The sequence below is a fragment of the Limanda limanda genome, chromosome 5 (assembly GCF_963576545.1).
Source record: "Limanda limanda chromosome 5, fLimLim1.1, whole genome shotgun sequence".
Taxonomy (NCBI): Eukaryota; Metazoa; Chordata; class Actinopteri; order Pleuronectiformes; family Pleuronectidae; genus Limanda; species Limanda limanda.
In genome coordinates this window covers 10,578,110-10,601,464 of record NC_083640.1, presented here as the reverse complement: position 1 = coordinate 10,601,464, position 23,355 = coordinate 10,578,110, and the positions used below count along the sequence as shown (strand labels likewise).

The following is a 23,355-nucleotide window of genomic DNA, read 5'->3' as shown; positions in this document are numbered from 1 at the left end:
GGATAATGTGTTGTGGTGACTGACCATCCATAATAACCGAGCATTATCTAAAATGTTCGGAAATAAGTATATGAAGCATTTTTTTTAATTCAACGATATATAACTGCACGTTTATGCAGTTAAGAGTAAGTAAGTAAGAAATCCATACATAAATATATACAATTTTGTCTCCAGCACCTGGTTTCCAAGGTAACATGTGATGGAAGAATCTGTAAAGCTGAAACCAGCTACACAAAAACAGTTTTGTATTTTGATAGATGCTTAAGTGTTAGCAAAATCACCCGAGCTTTAATGATCTACTGATCTTAAGTTTGAATGTTTATTTTAAACTATTAATTCTTCTGCCTGATTCATAGCATAGGACAGGTGCTGCCCTAACAGCAGCGTTTCCTGTCTTCTTTCCCTCCCAGCACCCAGGTCATTGATTAATCTTTGGGGCAACGTGTAGAGGGGCCCCTGTGTCCCTGAAACATCTTACCGGTGGCTGCTGAGAGTTGAGCACCCCCCTCTTGGTGGACCCCCCTCGTGAGCTGAGCCTCTTCCACGACTCCGAGAACCGCCCCCTGGTGGTGGGACGCCCCGGCCCAGATGTCCCGGACGCAACAGATGAATCATCCCGGGTGGAGAAGGGCCTCTCCCTTTGCAGCTCCCTCCGTTCGCTCCACTTCTTCTTGGAAGCCATTGGTGTTAGCAAAAAAAATGTGGTCAAAGAGATGTGGGAAGTATGGCAGCCAGGCTGAGTCGCGGCGGCTGTTCTCTAATCAAACTAGTGCAACAGGTGGCATCTCCACTTCATTCCTAACTCTTCTGTTTGCTCCTGATCCGCTCAGGTTCTCTCCTCTTTCTTTAAGCGTTCTCAGAAGAAGATTTTGAGTCCTGTTTCTTTGACTTTTTCTCCTTCTTCTGAGCTCTTGATCAAAGGGAGTGGGACAGCAGATCTCCACCTGAGCCGCTGCACTCCTGTGCTCTTCTTTTCTTCCCTGTAGCCTTCCTCTGGTAGGTACGAGAGTCAGCGAGGAGAGGTGGAGAAGCAGCAGAAGGTGCTGGCTGCACCCTGTTGCATGTGCTGTTGCTGTGGCTCGGCTGATGATGCCGTTTTCCCTCCACACGGGGAGAGAGAGAGGGAGAGAAACAGGGAAACAAGGCAAGGGAAGGCAGGGATGGAGGGAGCGAGCGAAGGGGAGGAGGAGGAGGAGGAGGAGGAAGAGGAGGAGGGGGTAGGAGGGCACGATTTAAAGATCAGGGTGAAAGGAACTTCAACACGGAGACAAAATTATATCGAGAAGCTCACAGAGTGGGCAAGAAAAGAACAAGAGAGCAAAGCGAGTGAGGTGGAGAGAGGAAAAAAAGAAAAGGCTCGCAGACAAAGAAAACAAAGAAACAAGCAATAGTCTCTGGAGTGCAGGGTTCCTGTTGAGCATAGCGCAGAGCTGCTTTGAGCTGACTGAGAAGCACAGAGACAGTCACCCTGTTCAGTAAGTCACTCTCTCTCTCTCTCTCACTGTGAGCACTGTGCCATGAATACCCACAGCTACTAAACCTCCATCTCCTCCCTCTCATCTTCTTCGTGCTCCCCAAGCTTTGAAACACAACCTCTCTCTTCTTTGTGGGCTGCATTGTTTCCCCCTCTTCTTCTTTTTCTTTCTCTCCTCCCTCTTTGATGCACTTTGTTCACAGTTCAGGAAGTTAAGCCACCTGAGCCTCACTTTCTCTGTTGCGACGATTAAAGAGTAAAGGGTGATACCAAAGAAACCTGGCAGTTGTGTTTCTTTTTCTCTTCTTTTTCCAAGGTCTTGTTGCTTTCCCAGTTTTCTTCTTCTCCTTCTTCACTCACTTCACAAATCTTCACACGTGCAAAAAGGCGTGCCATGCTGTGGAGTTTTGGAGTTGACAGAAGGTTAGAATTTAAGTAACTTCTTCAGGTGCAATGGTGAGAAGAAAAATTAAGGTAATCTTTACTGCACTTTACTCTATTTTGGCCAAAGAGGAAGAGAATAAGATTCTGGAATGAGTGAGAGTTAGACTAGGAGAGAGAGAGTGAGAGAGAGAGCACAGAGGATAGTGGGACGGAGAAGAGGAGAGGGAGTAAGGAGAGGCGACAGTGTCTAAACACAAGGGACAATGTTGTTGTCGCTCCCGGCAACGGCTCACCACCTGGGAGTAAGCACTACTGTGTATTTATGAGTGTGTGTGTGCGAGAGAGAGGGGAGAGGTAGTGTGAGTGAGTAAGTGAGAGACAGAGAAAGTAAAAAAGCAATACAGTTATTCACTGAAGGATGAGAGTAGGTGAACAAGTGACGGATGAAGAAAGACAGCAGGAGTGAAAACTGAATTTTTATCAAACACAGAACGACGGTGACAGGTAGTGACTGACGGACGACCACATTGACGATCTATGTCTTGGATGAAAAAAGCTAAATAGAGACAGAAAAGTGCTAAATGCGTGAGTTGTAAAATTCTTCAAAAAGGAATCAGCCGATCATGAATGGTTTAGTGTAACAACACAACAACAACAAACCAACTGGACCCTGCAGCGGAAACAAGGAGCAGATTGGCTGATTGATAGAGAATTAAAGGGCCAGAAGTTTAATAATTAATAATATAAATTTACAGTTTGTCACATTTAAGTATTAATGCCAAACGTTGACTAGCTTCTCCAATAACATAGATTTACCATTCGCATAACTTTGAACAGAATGTCACTGGATTTTTTGATCTTTTGTACATAATACATTTTGAGGAATCTCTATGTAGGAGACTATGACGGCATCTTCACTGGACTGGCTGACATTTAATAGAGAAATCAATAAATAATCAGCAACTTACAAATAATTAAAATTATCATAGTTGCAGTATGTAAATTGTTATTTGTGAAGTCTGAAATAGTAGGTAACAACCGGTTTTACAAATCACATTAAGTTTGTGCTCTATTTATGACTATTCCATGTCAAAATGGCTGCCGTGAAATAGGTGTATTCTAAGCACAAACTTTAATTAAAAGTAATTCGATACATAGAGTATAGATGCTTTTAGAGCCAGAGGCAACAGTTTCCGGGGGACCAAATAAAGTGATGAACCTGCCTGTTGTTCAATGCTTTGTTAAGTAATTTAAGTCCACTACTACAACAGTGGTGATGGAACTTCACAAAGCATTGACCTGGAACCAGGTTCATCAATTTTGTGGAGGTCCCCGAGAATAATTTCCCTTGTCATTTTTACAATTTGCATCACGTTTCTGTATTTGCATGTGTTGGAACTTTTCGCAGCGCACGTCACATCCAATATGTGATGACACATGTTTTCTTAATTTACACTGTTTTCTCTACTTGCATCATGTGTTTTCTTAATTTCCATGTATTGAGCTCTCTGGGCCACCATACCAACTAGCTAACAGCAGTTCACATTTAGTTCAAACAGTTATTCTTTGTGAATAAACGACATTATAATCAATGAAGTGAATTCTGAACTGGTGAAATAGCTCAGAATTAGCTCAGAACTTAGAATACACTGCTTGACAGTTAGCCTGTGTAGCCTTTCCATGGAGCTCTTTAGCCTGAACAGGACCACTTGCCTGGGCATGTTTTACTCAGCCTATAACACCCAGTAGCTCAGGGTTTGCTAAACATGCCACATTTTTTAAATGTTCAGCTCTCTGCCACACACAGGTTTCATTAATAGCCTAATTAGCTAAGGCTAGCTTTAGCATGCTAATGATTTGCTAAGGCTGTTGCTAACATTCACGGCTAAACAACAACATATGAGTAACAAGCTGTAAAGTGCTCGACACAGGCACAGTGGGTGTAAGTAGTTCACAGTTCTCTACCTGTCAGAGGGTGTGAGCGGGACGCACTCCACCGGTCAGTGTTCGAGTCCATGTGGCAGCTAAAGGTGTCCTCCCTGCTGTGGCCGCTAGGAGGTGCTAAAGTCAAACGTTCTCTAGGTCTGGACACAACTTATTTAAACATTTGGACCTTTTGGAAGAAACTGTTTTTATCATTTTCATAAGAATCAACTCTGTGGAAAGACTTGAGAGGAGCCGTTGGATCAGTCCAAGTGTCGGGAAGCAGGTTGCTCAGCAGGACCCTCAACGTTATTGTATGTAAAATGTATTAGTTAATCATGTAAAAACTCTGATAAACATAAAGGTGTGCTGGTGTTGTTGTTGTTGTTGGTAGTGGTGCTGTTTAATATAATGGAGATTAATATAATTAATATAATGTTGAATGTTCTATTTTTTTAGGGACATGTGTCAAACATCCTGTACCACTGCACTTCACTTATACGTACATTTCTCTACAGTTAATATTTCCATAGTGAGAGGTGGATATTATGCTAACATTCTCAGTATTTTTATAATTTCTTGTTTTGATTCAGTCGCCTTTCGTATTTTCTTGTCCATCTCATTCTCACTTGTGGGATTAATAAAGTCTTATCTTATCTTATCTTATATTATCTTATATTATCTTATCTCAACTGGAGTTGGCAATGAGAATTTTTACTTCAGCACTGGAATCTGTCCCTAAATTCAGTTTACCGTAATAACACACATAATTACATGATAGTTTTTCCAGCTTTTTAAAAGTTTGAGAAAATTAGTTTGACAGTGAGACTTGAGCAGTAAAAGTACATGAGATAAGACTGATCAATATATTTCAAATATACTTAAATTTAAAAAAACTCCCCCATATCATTGTGTATCAAACACAAACTTACTGTAGAATTAATTTACTGGTTTCATGTAAGAAATGGTGGCACAAGGTGTAAGAGGTCGAAAAACCCTGTGAGCCAGAGTTTAAAAAACTTTGAAAAGCAGAAGGGAAATAAAGAGATGGAGGTTCCACTGACGGGGCTTGGTTAAGATTTGTCGTGCATGTCAAGTTTGAACTAGACCTGTAATGTGGAGACGAGTACTAAACATCTGCTTGCGCCCTGCCCCCCCCCCCCCCCACTACCGCCCCCTTTCTTAAACATCAAAGATCCACCCACACAGGGTTGTGTGGTTGCCATGGTAACTACCGTGAATGCTTCATTCTGATCCTACCATGCATCACCATGTGCACTCATGTACAATTTCACACGGTTATATCCACACAATCACCCACAACGGCAGCAGACACACAAACACTGGCCAAAAAAACAAAAAATAATCCCACACACGCACGTAGACGTGCCTACAAATATGCAATCTGATAGGATCATTAACTGATCTCCTGATTTGCAAGAAAAATTATCCTTCAATAACAGAAGACCCCATTATCTCACAATCGGCATAAAAAATATTTCATAAATTTAAAAAAAAGTAGTATGGATTCTGGCACAAGATCATAAGAAGATATTGTGCCAGACTTTCAGACAGTGTGACATGTTCAGTAAATGGTGCAACACAAAATAAATAAATTCATTTCCAAACATCCACAGACCTGATAAACATGTACCCCATTAAATTCCATGTCAATGTATCAAAAAGGTAACTTTTTGGAGAGCCAGAGGATTTTTAATTGGCCGTGTGATGGGCAGAATATTTTCCAGGGGGTTGCATAAACTGTCAAACTCTGACTCTGTAACAGGTATCAGAAAAAAACGACAGAAAAGAGCAGAGCATGCCAGCAAGGAGCTACCATTAGCCGAGGAAAATAACAAAATACTTGAGAGAAATTGCCCGGTTTGTTTTCCAATCTCTTAAACAAATACTAATTGCCAGACTTTCTGTACAAGACATAACTCGGGTCTAGATGTTTGTTGATAATCAAAGTGTATCTCTTTCCCAAAGACATGGATATAACTATTTAACTGCCGTAAAGGACATTTTGACATACAGGCAAAGCACAAATGTCACTTATATCGTTAACATTGGTTGGGTTTAGTTCAAGTGTCCCAGTCAGACATTACATTTGTGATTCTGACCCAGCAGCACGACCCTGAAACTGAAGCGGCTAAATGGAATTCAGTCGCTGTTCATTGGATTATTCAGACCTGTGGCTTTCCTGCTGTAACATGTCGAAATGTCTGTTGTGAAATAGGCCGATAGTGACATGTGACGTACGTAGAGGCCGAGCTGCTGAGGTAATCAACTGTCACCACAATAGAACCAAACAGAGAAAATCTGACATGTCATTATTTCAATATAAACACATATTGAGTTTATGACAAATTATTAACGCTGAAAATCTGATAAAAGAAACCGATCAGTCTGTAAGAAAATGATTAAATGTTTTCAGAATAAAAGCCTGATTGGAACCATTTCAGTCTAATGAGTATTTTTGTTATTGAAGATTTATGTGTTTGGCAAATTTGACGTTTATTCCCTTAGCTTTCATCTTATTCACATCATTGTGCACTTACACTTGTAAACCTAATTAAAATTCAGGACTAACATTCATTTACAAAGTGGAAAAAAATGCAATGTTGCTCATGTTTTTTCTCCTTAAAATGTTGGTAATTAATTATTTGACTTCCTCATTAAATTATTTAGCAGCAGTAAAAGCAGCTGTTCAGACAAGTTTGCAAATGAGCTTCTGCCAACAGGTCTGATCCCAGTCAGCTCCTATTCTGTATGAATGCAAAAGTTAACATATATAGATATATCATAAACACAAATAAACATTTCCTCATTTTGGAAATGTCATGATTCTTTCTGATCGGTTGTGATGTTGCAGATCGTGGTGGAACAGGAAGTGTGCATCCTACCTTCAGCTCTGTGCACAGCGGGGTGAGGACCCTTCTGGTGTGAGAGTTCCTCGGCATTTTCCTCTGGAGGACAAAATCAGAGAGAGAGAAATAAATAAATTATATAGATGTTATCCTTTATATTAATATGAATGAGCTCCCACAGCTCATCAGAAAGTGGTGTAAGTGGTTTAAATTAATTACTTAATTACTTACACATCACTCTGTGCTTATTTATTGCCTCACTCATCAAACTGACATTTTTTTCGAATCTTCTTACATTTTTGACAAGATACAAATTGTCCAAAACATTAAAATCCTTAAATCTCAATATATCAATGAGTGTTATATCCATATTTAAAAAAGACCTGTTGATTCTCCAGTCTTCATATTGTACTTATGATGCAATGTGTTGAAAATAGGCACACTGTGGTTGCATAAGATGCTTTTCAATTTGTTTACACTGAGCTGACAGGACTGAACTCCCTTAACGGCCTTTTCTATTTATATTCTGACAGCTTAATTGAGACTTAAAAGATCTGGTTTGTTGGTCTGTCCGTTCAGATGTGCACAGAGACAACTTTAACAAACTGCATAATATCAAAAACTTGTAATGAGAATAAGCTCTGAGGATGTTTGTGGTTCAGGTGTCAGCAGCCTCTTGGTTTGAACCTGCTGGGTCTTTCTGTGTGGACATGCCTGTGGGGTTCCTCACTGGTGACCTCCCACAGTGCCAAAACCTGAAGGTTGAGATTAATTGGCAACTCAAATTTTCCTGGAGGAGTGAGTGGTTGTTTGTCTTTACATATTAAACCAGTTTGATTTTATCTGAAGCAACTGAACTGAGATGTGATTTTATAACAGGCTCTGGGTAATTATAAAGTAATCTACATCAGCAGATTGAAGGATTTCTGAATTGATACAGCATCATGGTGCCAAATCCTTGATTTGCATTAGCAATGCAAAGGTTGGTAGCATGAGGTAGGAAGAGCATGAAGGAGAGAAAAGGGAACAGTTCAGAGTGAAGCCTGCTTCTCTCCCAATGTCTACTGGGATTAGCTTTAGCCCCCCCCATGACTCTTAAAGGATAAGAAGATCAGCTCATGCATGAATGGATAGATGGATAGATGGATGGATGAACAAGTGGATGGATAGATGGATATAATAGTTTCTTCTTTTAATATCTTTCCATACGATATAGATATCAATAGTTTTCATGCCTCTGTGCCAGTAAGAGTGCTTTATGTTTACTGGTTTTCAGTCTGTCCTACGATCGTCTTGATTCCGTGAACACAATCCATCAGTAACTCCTGAAGGGAATCTCCACAAACTGACACTTTGCCCTTTGGAAGAACTGATTCGAATTTGGTGGTGAAAGGTCAAAGTCATGTCGACGTCAAAACACGTCGTGTAGGCAATATCAGAAGAATGGTGTACTCAGAGTCCTCGCTGAAATGAGGAAATCAAGGTGGGAAAGTGCTGTATTGGATTCAGGATTGTCTTGTCCTTGAACTTGAAATGATCTGTGACAAGCAGCTCGTCCAAATCTAAAATTCCTGAATTTATCTTTATGTCACAATCACACACATCACCACCAAGGAGGAAATCCTTCTCATACACTTTCCCTGCTTGAAACCAGCTGGATCGTGTAATAAAATATTAGCAATTAACCATATGGCATTTACCACACTGATGATTTTCCTCTGTCTCTCCTGTCGTATCTTAACACTAATTACTGCTTCCTCTCTCTGTGCGACAGAAAGGTTGGGGATGCATTTTTAAGCAGGCTGACGCCATCAATAATTCACGCACGGCATCCACAGACAATATGTGTACCTCTGTTTGCCAGAATTTGTGATTTCTCCCAAACGCGCCTGCTTTGTTCATTAGGGGCATATATTTAGAGACTCTCTCATGTTGTTTCAGCATTTCTTTGGCTGTCTGTTAATTCGTCGGGTGAACAAGTGTCACCAAAACTGTCCATGCTGCTGCAGAAACTCCTACACATGCCACAGGCTGTTTGACAACAGTGTAGATGACAACTAGCAAAGCCATTAGGTCCTCTATATGCTCACAAAATGATGTATTCGTAATTGTGTGTGTGTGTGTGTGTGTGATTCACTGACTCACTAATGCTGGCTTTCGGCCGCACACACACTAATGAGGGACAGATCAGCCGTGTCTGAACAACAGCCGCGGACCAACTTGGAGGCAAGTCACTAATATGCCAGATCATTTTAAAACACGCACACCTATGTATTCTTTCTGTAATGATGATTCTCCGCTCTCCAGGACTTGATCAGGTTTTCTGCTACTTTTGCATCATGGAAATAAAGCTCTGAGAAAAACTCTTCATTGAAATTAAATAACATTGTAAGACTCGGCTTCAGGCAGAGTCAGCGTGAGCGAAAATCCTCTTGTGTTTCAGCTGTAACCTTTAAAGGTGTGAACTAGAAAACATACAGGACAGGTGGTTGCATTATTCTTATTTCAATCTCTCAAAAAGAAGCAAATTTACGGATTTAAGTCAAAACAAAACGCGGCCCCTCTGATTAGAGGACGGAGAATCCCTCAGTGGATTGTTGTGAAGGTGCCAAATCCAAGTTTTATCAGACTAACACAGAGCAACCCACTGCGGATGATTTATACATAGAGAGCATATGTTCGCTTCAGTGTCCAATGGTCGACAGATGGAAGGGCAAAGCAAGAAAGACATGGGGGGATACAGGCAGACGAATATGATTTATTCAGCGTACCAGCAGCCGACAACTTCTCAGCATTGATCTGTTCCCGCAGCTTCCATCATACAATTTCCATCATCACCCGGTAAAAGTTCAGCACACAGAGAAATCCCACATAACTGTGAAGTTACTTTTTTTTTTTTTTTTTTTTTTAATTACATTGTACATTTTCCTCCAAAACATGATTTAATCAAACTTTATGTCTACGGGTAAAATCATCATCAACGATTGGCCTTTTTATTCGACAGCTTTCAAATTCAAAATGGCCGATGTCTTACCAGTCTTGAAAGTCCTGGCGTCTCCTCTGGGAATCGCTCTTCCTCCCTCCCTTACTTCACTTTGAGTCTTGAACTTCTGAATCTTCTCCTGAGCAAATGTCCTTGTTTCCTTCAAAAGACAGAAAGGTGTAAACCTGGGTGACTTCGCACACACAGACTGGGACAGGAAAACAAAAGCCAGATGATTGAGGAGAGGAGTGGAGGCTGAGAGAAGATGGCTGGCTCCAGGAGTCAGAAGCCACAGGTGGGCAAGAAGTCTCTCTGTTAGTGGAGGCGTGTTGGGGGACACGGCATGACGCTGCCAGTGTGTGTGTGTGTGTGAGAGAGAGAGAGAGAGAGAGAGACACTGTCAGTCTCTAATGAAACCTGTCTATAGGTCCAGGAGAAACCATGACCCTAATGAGGAGGATCCAGAGATTCCGCAATCATCTCGTCACGGCCTCAACACCAGAACCAGCCACACCCACCATACAGGTATTTAAATCCTCTTCAACCCCTTGCTCGATCTCTAAATTGGTTTGCTGACTTGTTTAAACGCTTGTTATGACAAACCTTGTCTGTGTTTGAAGCCAACGAGTCAAAAAGAGGATGAAGATGAAGTAGAAAAGTTTGTCGTTTTGTCATCTGGCAGGCGTGAAGAAACGTGATGAAGACGTCCCTTATCTTCTAACGCTCCTCCGCTCTTCCTCATTGGCTGATCATCCCGGGCAAAGGCCTTGTGCTGCAGCAGAGGCTGAGGATGAGAACCCGGGGGTGTCGCGAGGAGGACCTGTTCCTGCAGATCTGGCCGCTGCTGCGTGTGGGGGGGGCCTGATGAGCATCTGGCAGGTGGAGCGTCATCAACCAGAGCAGCACCTGAGTCACAGTGACTCTGAGGGGCTGCCGGGCGGGGGGGCTCAGTGTGCGTCTCACCACCACTGATCCAGACCCTTTGAGCAGCTCTCCAGGCCGGGTTGCTAGGTGAGGCAGTCATGATGCCCACCCCAAATCTTCAACCCCCCCCTCCACACACACACACACACACACACACACACGCACACACACACATGCGCACACACACACACACACACACACACGCACAGTTTGAAGGGAGTAGGGTTAATGATAGCAAATAAAGAAAAGTAAACAGCGGGTGGCTAACGAGTGCTAATTTAGTTCAGCACTAGGCTATGAATTAATGAAGAGATCACTCAGATGCCACAGCAACAGAGGGGAGGAGTCGTCTTGTGGGAGTTCGGTGAGGGGCCCCCCCGTCGAGCCGCTGAACATTTTAGGGCCCGATCTGCCGCTCTGTTGTCTGGAAACATGAGCATGATATAACCTGGCGCTGGAATCCATCCACAACAAGTCAGTTATTTCCCTCCTCAACAGCTTTCCAATTATTTTATCCCACTTTGTTTACATTTTTCTCTTTGCTGTGATTTGCTTCTCCATCCTCCACCATCCCCCTCATCCTCCTTTCTGTCCCTTCTCAAGTCACGGCCCGGGAGATCGTTACATGGCTGGTGCGGCCGCGGCCTGTCAAATCAGGTACAAACCGGTACCTATCAAGGCCTCATTCATTTCCACACCGCTCCATCAGGCAGCCATGCACACCTGTTGCACAAACACACACACACAGACACACACATACACACACATTGGTATTTCAACAGTTGCAACCACACTGTACCAGGCCACTTGACACACTGCATACATAACCTTATCCATGAAATGAAATTCATCCAGCTAAGAATCACCTCCAACCAGCGTGTACATACTGTGCAAGTTGCTGTAATTGCCTTCTCTCTTTTAAACTTATAAATTAAAGGTCACGTCGAAGCTCCTATATAAAGCTTCACATCGGGAGAAAAGACATCTAAGAAAAGAATGTGTGAACAAGATAAAGTGATTAAAAGAGGCGTAGAATCTCAGACAGTGCGTTTGCATTAATAGTGTAGCAATTAGTATTCAATTACCTGACTGTGAGTGGGTGGTTCTCCTCAGCAGATGCGTCTTTACTAATGATGTAAGGGCACAAACAAAGAGACAAGAATTGTAGAAAAGGGAGGCGGATGATGATGAGGACTCATAACTGGAGGGAATAGAGAGGAGAGTAAAGGCTTGTTCAATTGTGAGACAAAAGGATTGAGTGTGTTATTTGAGTCGACAATTGGACATGGATTTTAATGGGAAATAACATTATGAAAACCTCAGTGAAAGACAAAAGGCCATTTTCACACTCATGTTTGACTGCCTCATTAAAACAAAAAGAAAAGCAAGAACACAAAGTACATAGAAGAAGAGAGCAGTGATAAAAACTCACATATTTCAAAGTAAGACTGTTATAATAATTTATTGTTTTATATTATCCTGTTTTTACTCTTTTGTTATTTTTGAATTTATCCTCTATGCCTTCATCTTTCATTTCTAACTTGTAACACACATTGTAACTGTGCTTTAAATTTGTTCTACATAAATAAAGTTATAATATGTTGCACACAAAAATCGCACAGTCTTTCTATGTCAATGTGGTTTTAATAGGTGTTGATATTGTTCATGGCTTCATATGTGATGATACCATAAAAGATGATGATCGATCAGCTCCAACATATGAACATTTTCTCCTCATTTCATGTAAGGACGCACAAAATCTATATCTAATCAGAAAATTAAGTGTGTCTTTTAGATCTGGCTGATGGCACATCTCCCTTCACGATGTAGAAATCACACAAACGCTCGTGGTTGTGTCACATATTGAGCCGGCCAGCTGAAACAAACATGCTACAGGTTTCTGGTGAGTAACTCTGTGTACTCAGGTTGCCTTGTGCCTAACAGCGTTTATTACTGAGCGAGCATCGCAGAGGATTTACCCAGTGATCTCTCTGTTTGAGCCGGGGCCTCTCGGGGGTTTTCACCAAAGTTGGTTTTAGCTCGGTTACAGGATCAGATGAATCCGTGACAGCCTGGAGCAGTGTAGCTCTCAGAAGAGCAGCAGGCCCACGATGTTGGGTCAGTGGCAGCAGAGAGAAATCTGCTGCTGTATCTCCAGGGAGCTGTGATTATCTCCGACTCCTAACCACACTTCATGTCTCAACCTGAATTCTCTCAACAGGCAATTTGGTTTTGCAGTGAAAATCAGTTTAGTCGGAGATGAAAGTTGGCAAATGGAAGTAATCAGTAATTCATCATCATTTTGACTACCATTAACTCAGTTACCAACCTCATTTATAAATGAACATGGCCTCATGAGAGCAGATCTTGTTAAGAACCTATAAATGTGAGCTCGAAAAGTCCTCAGCCATGACACAAATCTGTAGGTCCTGGTTAAATTAACACACTTAAGCCTCAACAGGAGCTATAATCTAGGTCGTGTTAAAAACCCAGTGCACTCCATGGAAGTTTGGCTTTGAAAACACCTCACGCTGAGATTGAGCATTTAAACATCCCGCAGCCGCAGCGAGTCCCCGAACACAACACGTAGCCACATATTAAAATTGAGTGAAAGAATAAAAAACAGAATAAGCACTTTTGACAATAACGAGAAAAAAACGGCATCATAATCCGTTCTTTATTGCATTTCTGGGCCCGATTAGTGGGCGTCACGCTGCGTGGAAAGTACACAGCATATTGTCTCGAAATAACTCAGACTGGGACAAAGGCTTCTAACTGTCGCAGCCATAAGTCTTCATCTGCAGGTAGAGAAGGTTAACTCACTGGTCTAATGGGCTCGGGAACTGATGAACCATTTGATGCTAAAGGGTAATTGACTTTGTCTGATCAGTGTTAAGTGTAAAAGGGGAGATCAGGGGATGCTGTGTGTTTGCCTGTGTGTGTATCGCCACTCAGAATGGCAGATGTGTGGACAAACCGTCAGCTAAGATACGGACAGCATTGATGTATTCCCCCTGTGACCCTGAAGTGACCCCACCCACCCCCGCACTGACTCATCGGTAGATCACTCTCCACGCGGCCTGCATTGCTACACACGGTGAAACGTTCCAAAGTGTGTGTGTCTTCCTCCAGCAGCTGTGTGCTGTATGATTGTGCCACACAGTAGCTCGCTAGTCTGCTCACACTTAATAGTCGCAGGCCGGTGAATGAACCTTCCTCCTCCTGTGGCCTCAGGTCGTCCGTCACACCTCTCTCACACGATGCCACCGAGCAAAGGGAAACCCAGGCCCGGCCGCGCAATCAAAAGCTCCCATCGCCGACCTCTACCTGTGTGTCTTCGCCGCTGTTACCGTGACATTAAGCAGACAGGAGATTTATATTGCTCCTCAGGGCAGCGAGGACACAGGGAGAGGGGGTTGCCATGGAAACGGACCCCTACCCCCGGCTGTCAGAATTGGTTAATTATTCAGGACCACCATCACTGAGCACCAGCGGGGAATCAGCTGGAGCCGCTCAACCGATTGAATGGTGAGATAAAAAAAAATGTATGCGACGTATCAAGTTGGGGAATCCAGATTAATTTAGATGGAATATAGCAAAGTGTAAAGTAAAGGGCTATAAAACAGCTAGGGGGGGGGGGCACTCGGCTAATGAGCATTCCCTGCCCTGCACACACAGTTCATTTCATCACAATCATACTCACACCACTAATCCATGTGTCTAAAGACGGAAAGAAGCCATTCTTCTCATGTCAGCGGTCATGTTGCTACACGTGTTCGTTGCTCTTAAGATGGGACATAAAATAAGATGAGAATCTGTCTCATTGGAATTAGTGTTAACTGGGTCAGTGTCCGTTCTAAATCTGCCTGGTTCTGTTCTCCTGTCCTGGGTTAATGATCAGGAGTCACTTCAGAATTATTCCTTGTCATTAGTGAGTCCTTCTCGATCAGTTCTACAATAAACTGTCACTTTGCACTGCTTGTGTGCCGGACGTTGTGTGCAGAGCTTTTTATACAGTCCATGGTGAAGAGTGAAGTAAAAAGTAAAACACTTTTGAGTTCATCCCACCTGGTTTATCAGCAATGAAGGAATTGTGCGTCCATGATAAACTTGATCCTGTTTTGCACCGATTTTAGAGTCAGTTTGCTTTATTACTCTTCATGTGTGGGGCTTATATTTATGTCTGAATGATTTACTATGGTATTATTTCAGAAGTCTGTTAAGCAATCGACACAATCCTCAGACCAAAGTTTACACCTTTGGAAAATAAAAGCTCTGTAATTATTCTCGACATAAAGCATTACAGCCACATAACAAATATACTTTTACCTTGTAGAGAAATTGCTGAAGAGGACGTGACAGAGATCAGAACCCACGACACCCGTGAATGTCTGTTTCAGTCCAATGTGGTGGATGGTGAAATAAAAAGGATCAAATAATCAAAACCCAACCAAAAAAATTACATGTGCAAAGGTACAAAGTGGGTTTGGGCTCAACATGGGACCCACATAGGTGAACCCAGGTGGGCTGTGGGTCCAAGTAGGGTCGCTCATGGGAAGGAGTACGGCTCAGAGAGGACAACCCACATGTTTGGGTTTACCAAGTGGGTAACACATATGCAAAGTAAAAACAGTTAATCATATAAAGACTGGGGTCCAAGGTGGTCCAAAAATAGGTATACGTTCAGAATTGGGAATTGTATTCTTTTAAGTCACATATTTATCATGTATGAAATGCTACAGAACAAACTTTGCACGTTTCTCTCATATATTCTCACACATTTGTTTTCAAAGGCAGAGCTGAGTTTTTAGGTCCAGGTCATTTAGCCATTGATTGATTTCTCTGTTCAAATGATTTTTAAACCCTTTTTTCTCTCTGCACAGATTTTCTTTCTCCTGTTTCACCTTTTCATTTTTCTCTCCTCTTTCTCGTTTAACCTTCAGAAGAAGGTAAGAAGATCCCGTGATGTGTCATAATGTGGACTCATGTTGCCATAGCTTCACCTTTATCATGGAAACAATATACAGTACAAGGCTAAAGGCTACTGCCCACACTCCAGCATGCAAGCACACATACACACACACACAAGCTTCCACACACTCCCACACACACACACACACACAAACCCGAGTCTCCACTGTGTCATATTTTTAGCTTTGGCATTTCTCTAATTGTATTTGCACAGTTCAAAAGCCTGAGTATTACATAATTGAAACTCAGCTGTAAGGAACGCTGAATCCATCCATGCACCATATTAACACAATCATCAGGATTACAAAAAATATCACACACAAAAAAAACACAAATACCACCCCATCGACAGCTTAATGGCAAATCTGAGAGAAATGTTCTCACTGGCTGTAAATGTGAAATGTTTCATGTGTCCCTTCCAACCTCAAACCTGCAGGGACCACTAGTGAGAAACAAACAAAAGATGCAGTGTTATCTCACCACTGGGCCTTATTTATTCATTTCTAACATTTTTCTTTCTTTATTGAGGATGCCTGAGGGGGGCCGCCGTCCTCGTGTGCATCATTCTCGCCTGAAAGTGTGTGGTAGCAATCTGTCCTCGCTCATTTCCAGGACGACGTGAGGAGAGCGCCCGGTCTTCATGGTCAGAGACCATTTTATGGACAATTAATTCACTCTCTGAGCCATACGCCTCGCTCTGGTGTGTTAGGATTGCACCATATTTCTCCAGGCGGGTGTCGTTTTTTATATCCTTTCCTTGTCATGGGGCATCGCACACACATGAACACACACAGGAATGATCAGTCTCACTTGGTGATGGAGAGCAGGGGCAAGACAGTAGATATTTGTCTGATTTAATGAGGCAAGTCCTTGAATATATCTCTACTTTTATCTGTATCCATCTGACTGCTGCTGACTTAGCACACTGAATGTCACAGTGAATAATACCTTATCTTTATGTATGCGTGTATTTCTTTTCATTCCTTTATAATTCTATCCACTTTATATATTACATTTGCATATTTGTCGTGTTCTCTATATTTTCCCTACAGTTTTAGCTCAGGAAGTGCCATCGGTTTCATTGTCTTTTGTTTTCGGCAAAAATGACAATCAATAATCTAGAATCTTGGATCAATCTGTATCTGGTGGATAATCAATCAAATTATATTTGTATAGCCCATATTCACAAATCACAATTTGTCTCATAGGGCTTTGACATGCTCTGTTCTAAACCCTCAGCAAGAGAAGAGACACTATAGTGTTTTTCAACATCTACCAGTTTACCATGTTTGATTGATGTAAACTGGGATCTCGGGAGGCTCATTATGACTCGGCGATAACCCTCTAGCCCCTCCCCTCTGTTGAAATCAACACAGATGTTTGTTGCTACAGGTCGAGGGCGGTTTTGTTTGTATACTAAAACCTTGTCTTATTGATGATGACAATTTGAATTAGAAGAAAAAGATTTGTGCCAAGATAAATTTCAGAATGATGGCTGAGGGCTCGCTAAGAATACTAGGCTGCCCCCAAGTGGTGAGGCTGTGTATATCTGAGGGAAAACAATGAATATTGATGCAGGTGGATGTATAACCTACGAGAGGCTGTTACGTTCAGGTCAAGTCATGTTATTTTATCAAAAAAGCATAAATGTTTATTTAATTGGCAACTTTATAACAAAAAGGCTGAGTTTCCATGTTGAATGACTTCACTATAATCCCCCCAGATGACTTATCAATCGACAAAATACAAAAACACAAGTAAACACATTATACATTATTGACAACCAGTTTTCCTTTACATGTAGTTTGTACAGTTACACATTAACAAGACATTAAACACTGTATTTACAAAGCTCACTTCTAACTTAACACCCCCCCTCCCTCCATTAATAACGCTCTGGTTGTGCGTCCTTAAAGCCTCAGTTGAACAAAAACAATGGATGGAAACATCTTTCTCCCATTCTCTCGCTCTTTTTGACAGTAGAGTGGTTAAAAGGCAACAAGGTAATTGTTCTCTCTCGCACATGGTAAGTTAAGTACACATACAGCCACACACAAAAACACACACACGCACACATGCACACAGTCACAGATTGGTACTTATCACTGCTCAGTGGGGGAGCCCTGCTCACATCCAAACACCCTATAAAAGATTATATTAAACGGTAAATCTCAACAGAAAGCCTGAAACCTTACAGACAGAATATGATGTGTATGTATTTTGCTGCTCACTACTGCACAGTCAGGGTGCTATCTCTTCAAAGAAGCACCCTTCAATGTATCAAACACAGTTTTTGCGATAATGCACATGAGGCAGTTGAAAAACATTCAATTCTGTTTAAGAAAACAAAAAAAGAAAGAAAAGTAACAAGATAATATATCTGTTTGTGCTGCGTGTGTGCTCAGCACTTTGGACTGACTGCGAAGAGATAAATAAAAATATATGAGATTTAAAACAAAATAGGTCCAGTAAGAATCCATGAAAAGGTGCTTTAAGTGTTCAGTTGTCGAGCTGCCCGATGATCAGAGGAGGTTTTCCAGTTAAAAGATTCAGTTGGTACATCAACTCAGAAGCTTAATGATGTGTGTGAGGATTGGTGGAAAGAGATTCATGTCCTACACTGTTATCCTATGCTAGGAAGGCAAGATGGCCAAATTAATTTCTCTGAAAACTACTAGAGACTATTTTAATGCAGTATTAATATGGCTTTAATTTATGATTCCTTATTAAAAATGTGTGTTGCATCAGATATTCCCAAATACACCTAAACCAATGGCTGTTTTATGACACTATATGTTAATGTTTGGCTCTATGTTGCTGTTCAATTATTTTTAGAATTTCCTTTTGACCTGAGCACATCTAATCCATCTTTTCAGGTCCAATCGAACACACTCCTCACAGGGACGATGTCGTTTATTTTCATAATTTCCTACTGGCCTGTGTGTATCTAATGCATTTTTCAGACTCAATACGATTCATTAAGTTTTCATTTACTTCGTGGTAAACAAAAAGGTTGGTAGGGAGATGTTAGAAGTTAAGGGATTCTGGCTTTTTTCTGTCGTCCGAGACAAACAGCTGAGTTTCAGCACTGCTGAGCTCCATCCGATCACTTTGGCTGATAAGGCAAGTTGTGTCTTTAAAAGGGAAAGTGCATTGACTCAGCGGCCCCAAAGGCACACTTACACACACACACACACACATACACACACAAACTAAATTACAAAAACAATCCGCCTGTTCATGATAAAATAACCTTCTCCCCCTTGAAGTCGGTCCACATATTTGCTATTGTTAATAAATTAAAGGTTCAGCAGTTCACATTCATCAGCTGGTTGTGTGTGTTTGCGTATCTGTGTGCAAGAGTGTTTCGGGTAGGTACGTTGTATAGTTCACATTTGTCACTGCTGTCCCGTGGCTTTCTTGAGTAGCTCCAAGTCTTTGCGGGATTGAGCTGCGGGCGGCGTGCAGCCGTACGCCTCCGAACCCAGCGGCAAGTAACGCTCCTGCAGCCCCAGGAAGTCGTCCTCCTGCCCGGTTCGTAGGGAAACCCATGGAGGGGGCGGAGCACCACCCTGGAACCCCCACAGTGCCAGGCTCTCTGTGGTGAGAGGCAGCATTAAGACTTGGAGTGTTAGAGAAAGAGACTTTCCCCCTAAATACAGTGTCAGGAAACTACGCAGTACGTCACTCACCTTTACTGTGCAGACTGGCAGCTTTGGCCAAACCAAAGGAAACCAGGTACGGAGCAACGGCCACCAAGTCCTTCGGCTGACCTCGTGTTGCCATGAGCACTATCGACCTGGTGTGCAAAATAAATCAAACAAAATGCAGATTAAAAACAAGTTTCTAAGCACGATGAGAACAGGTGGCCATTTCTCTGTATTTATTTGTCTGTAGAAAATGCATTTATTATTATTATTATTAATACTATTATTATTGATTTACTTCCCCCTGTATTTTAACCATCGCTTTCTTGTGGTGCAGCACTTGGTACTTGCTCTAAAATGTAAAATGCTCCATAGACAGGTTATTATTATTGTTGTTATTATCATTATTATATTTTTCCCTGGCTCACCTCTTTGCTATTCCACTTTTAAGGTACTGTTCCATCTTAGCATCCATTTTGGAAAATGAGGTTTTCTTGGTGACTTTTCCAGAGCAGGCGTCCACTGTGACCAGGAAATACCCCGGCTGAGAGAAGGACATGGTCTCCTCATTTACCTGCCAGGTGACAGGAAACAACCAGTTGAAGGGGCTCTCGTCATATAGATAAGGAAATACACAGATATAGATCATGTGAGAATGCTCACAGTGATAAAGGAGCTGTTATCTCCTCTCTGCTGCTGCTCTTTGCTGCTGAGAGACTTGATCTGTGTCTGGAGGTAGGAAGTCCAGGGCTCGCTGGAAAACACAAGCTGAGACAGAAACACGTTGGTCAGCAGTGTAGTTTGTGTTTAAAGCAGCGGTGTTATCTTCAAAATATCACTACAAACCTGTTTGGCACCACAGCCTTTGCAGGGCTGCGTGTTTAGAGCCGGCATAGGCACCACAGCTGAGGGACTCCTGGAGTACTTAGGGTAGGCCTTAGCTGTACAGTTACAGGTCTGTTTGGAGGATGTGGTGGCCATGACCTTCACTCGCTCACAGCCTTTCACTGAACAGTAGCTTTGACCTTCACGACCATGGCGAGCCCGAAGGTAGAGCCACAACAAGCTGAACAAACAGCAGAAAGAGTTTCATAATAATAATAATGATGATAACTTTATTTAACAGATAACTTATAACTTATCTCAACAAGGCTACAAAGGGCTTCAAAAAATGCATAACTTAAGATAAATCTGATTGTCTACCAGAGGAAAAACAAAAGAAGGAAAGTGACAGGAGTTGTCTTACCCAGACGGTTGGTCAAAGAAGTACTTCCTTTCCATCGGTTTCTTCTCCAGCTCTGCCAGGGATGACACTGTGCCGTAGTCTGTGAGGTCATCAAAGGTGTTGCTTTGCCTATCGTTGATGTCGGCCATGATCTGAAACGTGGTTTCTGACGGGTAACAGAGTCCCACCAGCACCCAGTCATCTCTAAGTGACAGAAAGAGAAAGATGGCGACGTTTACAGGTTTCCACCAAGACCATTTAGAATCAGAAAAATATCATTCTTTGGTTTGTTATTGAGATTTTTCAGCTCAGAATAATTCTAACATGAATAATGAACTATTTAATACTTCAGGATTATTTATCACACACACACACACACACACACATACACTAATGTACTTCTTACTTATTGAAGTTGATGAGAGAGAGGACCACCTCCCTAGGCGCAGGTCCACTCCAATGCATAGTGTAGCTCTTGCTCATCATCAGGATGGGCTGGTACTGTTGAGATGGCGCCCCCTGGCTGTTAGTCCCCCTTAGTACCAGAGGAGCATCAGGATATTCATCTCTGCTGATGGATAAACTAAGACTGGGGGCTCCCTGTGTCTGGATGTACACCTGAAGAAGACATTGGAGTTGTAGAGTGCAACGGTCAGGGGGAGGAGCATACATTTTACATTGGAGGAGAATTGAGGTGTAGATTTAAACGTGTTCTACCTGAGAGTAACGGCCGCTGCAGATCACTCCGCTCCACTGGGACATGTGCACACAGCCAGGATGTTGGATCAGGTAGTTGTCAGCTCTGCCGACATATGTGTCCCTGTAGCCTGTGACTGAGCCGTCCACGTCGTGAAAGATGGAGTTTTTGTCCCCGTCCAGGTCGTTTTCTTCAAACCACTGTCCGGGGCGACCAAAGAACGTCTGCAGACCCACCTGAGGACATCAGTGGCAAAGAGTGTTGTGAATAACTGTTAGCATTATTCATTTAAAGTTTACACACACAAAGAACTTTGCACTTCCAAAGGACAGGGAGTTGCACTCTGATGACTGTTTTTTTAATGGATCCTAATTATAAAAGACTAAACCCCTCACACATCTGTGTTTTATGTGTGGTTAGTATGAATACCACAATGACAGCAAGGTTTAAGAGATTAGATTTGATGAGCTACAGATCTATAAAGATATTAAGGGCTATGTTTAGTAAAGGCAGCGCACTGACTAAAATAACCACAAGAGGGCATCAGTGATTCGCAATGGTCTTCTTCACAGTCACTATCTTTTTCTGTCTTCTGTCGCAATGATTCTTCAAATAACTACCACTACATGGCTGTGACCTCAACAAATCAACATGAGGGATGGGTATAATGGTGAAGAACAAATACGAGCTAAAGGAAGACGGACACATTGAGTGGAGACTAAGATAGATAGAAAATTGGTCAATCTGAAGAATGTTCGCAACTGCAGAGAACACGGGAAATTAAGAAGCAACAGAGAGAGAGAGAGAGAGAGAGAGAGAGAGAGAGAGAGAGAGAGAGAGAGAAGGGAAACAAATTCAGATGGTTAAACAAGTGAGGTGCTTATTATACTTACCCCTTATAACCATCAATATTATAAGCAGATTACAATGAGAACAATAAATATAGTACAGTATATAAGTATAAAACCCCAGGACACATGTACTATACGTATGTGCTTCACACTGGACACGGTATGAGGTGCTTCTGATCTTATCAAACCTGCATGTTCACTCACAGTGGAGTGGAAGCGGAGCTGGGACAAGTTGTTTCTCGGGTTGAGCTGCCACGTGTTCTTCAGGTTGAATCCCACTGCGCTGGTGTAACGCTCTGGTGTGGGGATGAATCCACGGAACGTGCTCTGAGTGAGTCGCACCGGACCATCGTAGATCTGGAAACCTCGGATCGGAAACGTCCTGAGGTTAAGAAGGAGAGTAAATAGTCCACGATGAGGCAAGACAGGGTAGAAAATACAGTCATGGACTTTGCCAAAGCCCCACTCTTTTAAATAGTTGCAAAGGGACAAGTCAATAAAAACTCTGCAGCATGATTCAGCCTGGAGCTGTTGAGGAATCAAACATTACCGTCAATATATGTACATAGTATTTCAACATATATTATAATAAATACAGATGTATGCACAATCCATTCATATATTGTGTATATCGCTTTTCCTTTGAGTATCGTGGGGAATATGGAGCCAATCCCACTTGACATTTGGCGTGAGGCAGGGTACACCAGGACACACCCACATTCACATTCACACCTAGATCGGCTGCATGTCTGTGGACTGCACACTAAAAACCCTTGCATCACCAAGCTGCACCAGTACAATAAAAAATACAGTAACAAGAAAATAAAAGTTAGAAATTATACCTTTTACCAAAGTAAACATTGTGTTGCACAAACAACATTTTTTAAATGGCAGTTAAGTAAATCAATAAACACAATGCTCTGAAATAATAATCACATATGCAGTCTCCAGCTTGGGGTGCATATGTAATTATCATTTATTTTCTAAACTGTTTCCTGCGTGACTTTGTTTTTCCTGTTGATGTTAACATGAGTATTATTAGCTTCCTGTTAAACCACAAATGAAGCACTCGGGTTCAACTGCTAAATTTTATGTATTTCAATAATGGGGTTGCTATAAAGAGATTTAATGTCACCCAAATAAAACTAATTTATAAGACTTAGCAGTCTTACGATTTTCTTTTATGAAACTCCTTAAAAGGATTAAACCGTCAATTTCACCTGAACTATCTCCTTTCTGGCAAAGATAAATAAAGTATGTCAGCAGCTCTGGCAGTGACTACGATGACGATAGACCAACCCGGCTGAGCCAGATGTCACAGTGCGGTGAGGAAGCCTGTAAACTGGTTGTAAAGTTGTACTTGGTCGTGACAGTGGTCACATACAGAAATAAGCAGAAGTTCTAGA

General features: G+C 42.0%; 2 protein-coding genes across 3 annotated transcripts in view; both read right to left on the bottom strand.

Annotated features, from left to right (window-relative positions):
• Nucleotides 1-682, bottom strand: part of trpm3 (transient receptor potential cation channel, subfamily M, member 3) — a 138,933-nt gene extending 138,251 nt beyond the window's left edge. The window contains exon 1 of the mRNA XM_061071258.1: nucleotides 479-682. Coding sequence (XP_060927241.1) covers nucleotides 479-682 — 204 coding nt within the window. The remainder of the gene's footprint in view (nucleotides 1-478) is intronic.
• A 16,467-nt stretch (nucleotides 683-17,149) lies between these two features.
• The window catches only part of cemip2 (cell migration inducing hyaluronidase 2), a 35,709-nt gene continuing 29,503 nt past the window's right edge, over nucleotides 17,150-23,355 (bottom strand). For both annotated transcript variants that reach the window (XM_061070845.1, XM_061070846.1), the window contains exons 16-24: nucleotides 22,154-22,331; nucleotides 21,119-21,334; nucleotides 20,808-21,019; nucleotides 20,423-20,605; nucleotides 20,023-20,242; nucleotides 19,840-19,944; nucleotides 19,605-19,750; nucleotides 19,222-19,328; nucleotides 17,150-19,127 (exon numbers count right to left, since the gene is read on the bottom strand). In XM_061070845.1, coding sequence (XP_060926828.1) covers nucleotides 18,928-19,127; nucleotides 19,222-19,328; nucleotides 19,605-19,750; nucleotides 19,840-19,944; nucleotides 20,023-20,242; nucleotides 20,423-20,605; nucleotides 20,808-21,019; nucleotides 21,119-21,334; nucleotides 22,154-22,331 — 1,567 coding nt within the window. In that variant the 3' untranslated portion in view covers nucleotides 17,150-18,927. The remainder of the gene's footprint in view (nucleotides 19,128-19,221; nucleotides 19,329-19,604; nucleotides 19,751-19,839; nucleotides 19,945-20,022; nucleotides 20,243-20,422; nucleotides 20,606-20,807; nucleotides 21,020-21,118; nucleotides 21,335-22,153; nucleotides 22,332-23,355) is intronic.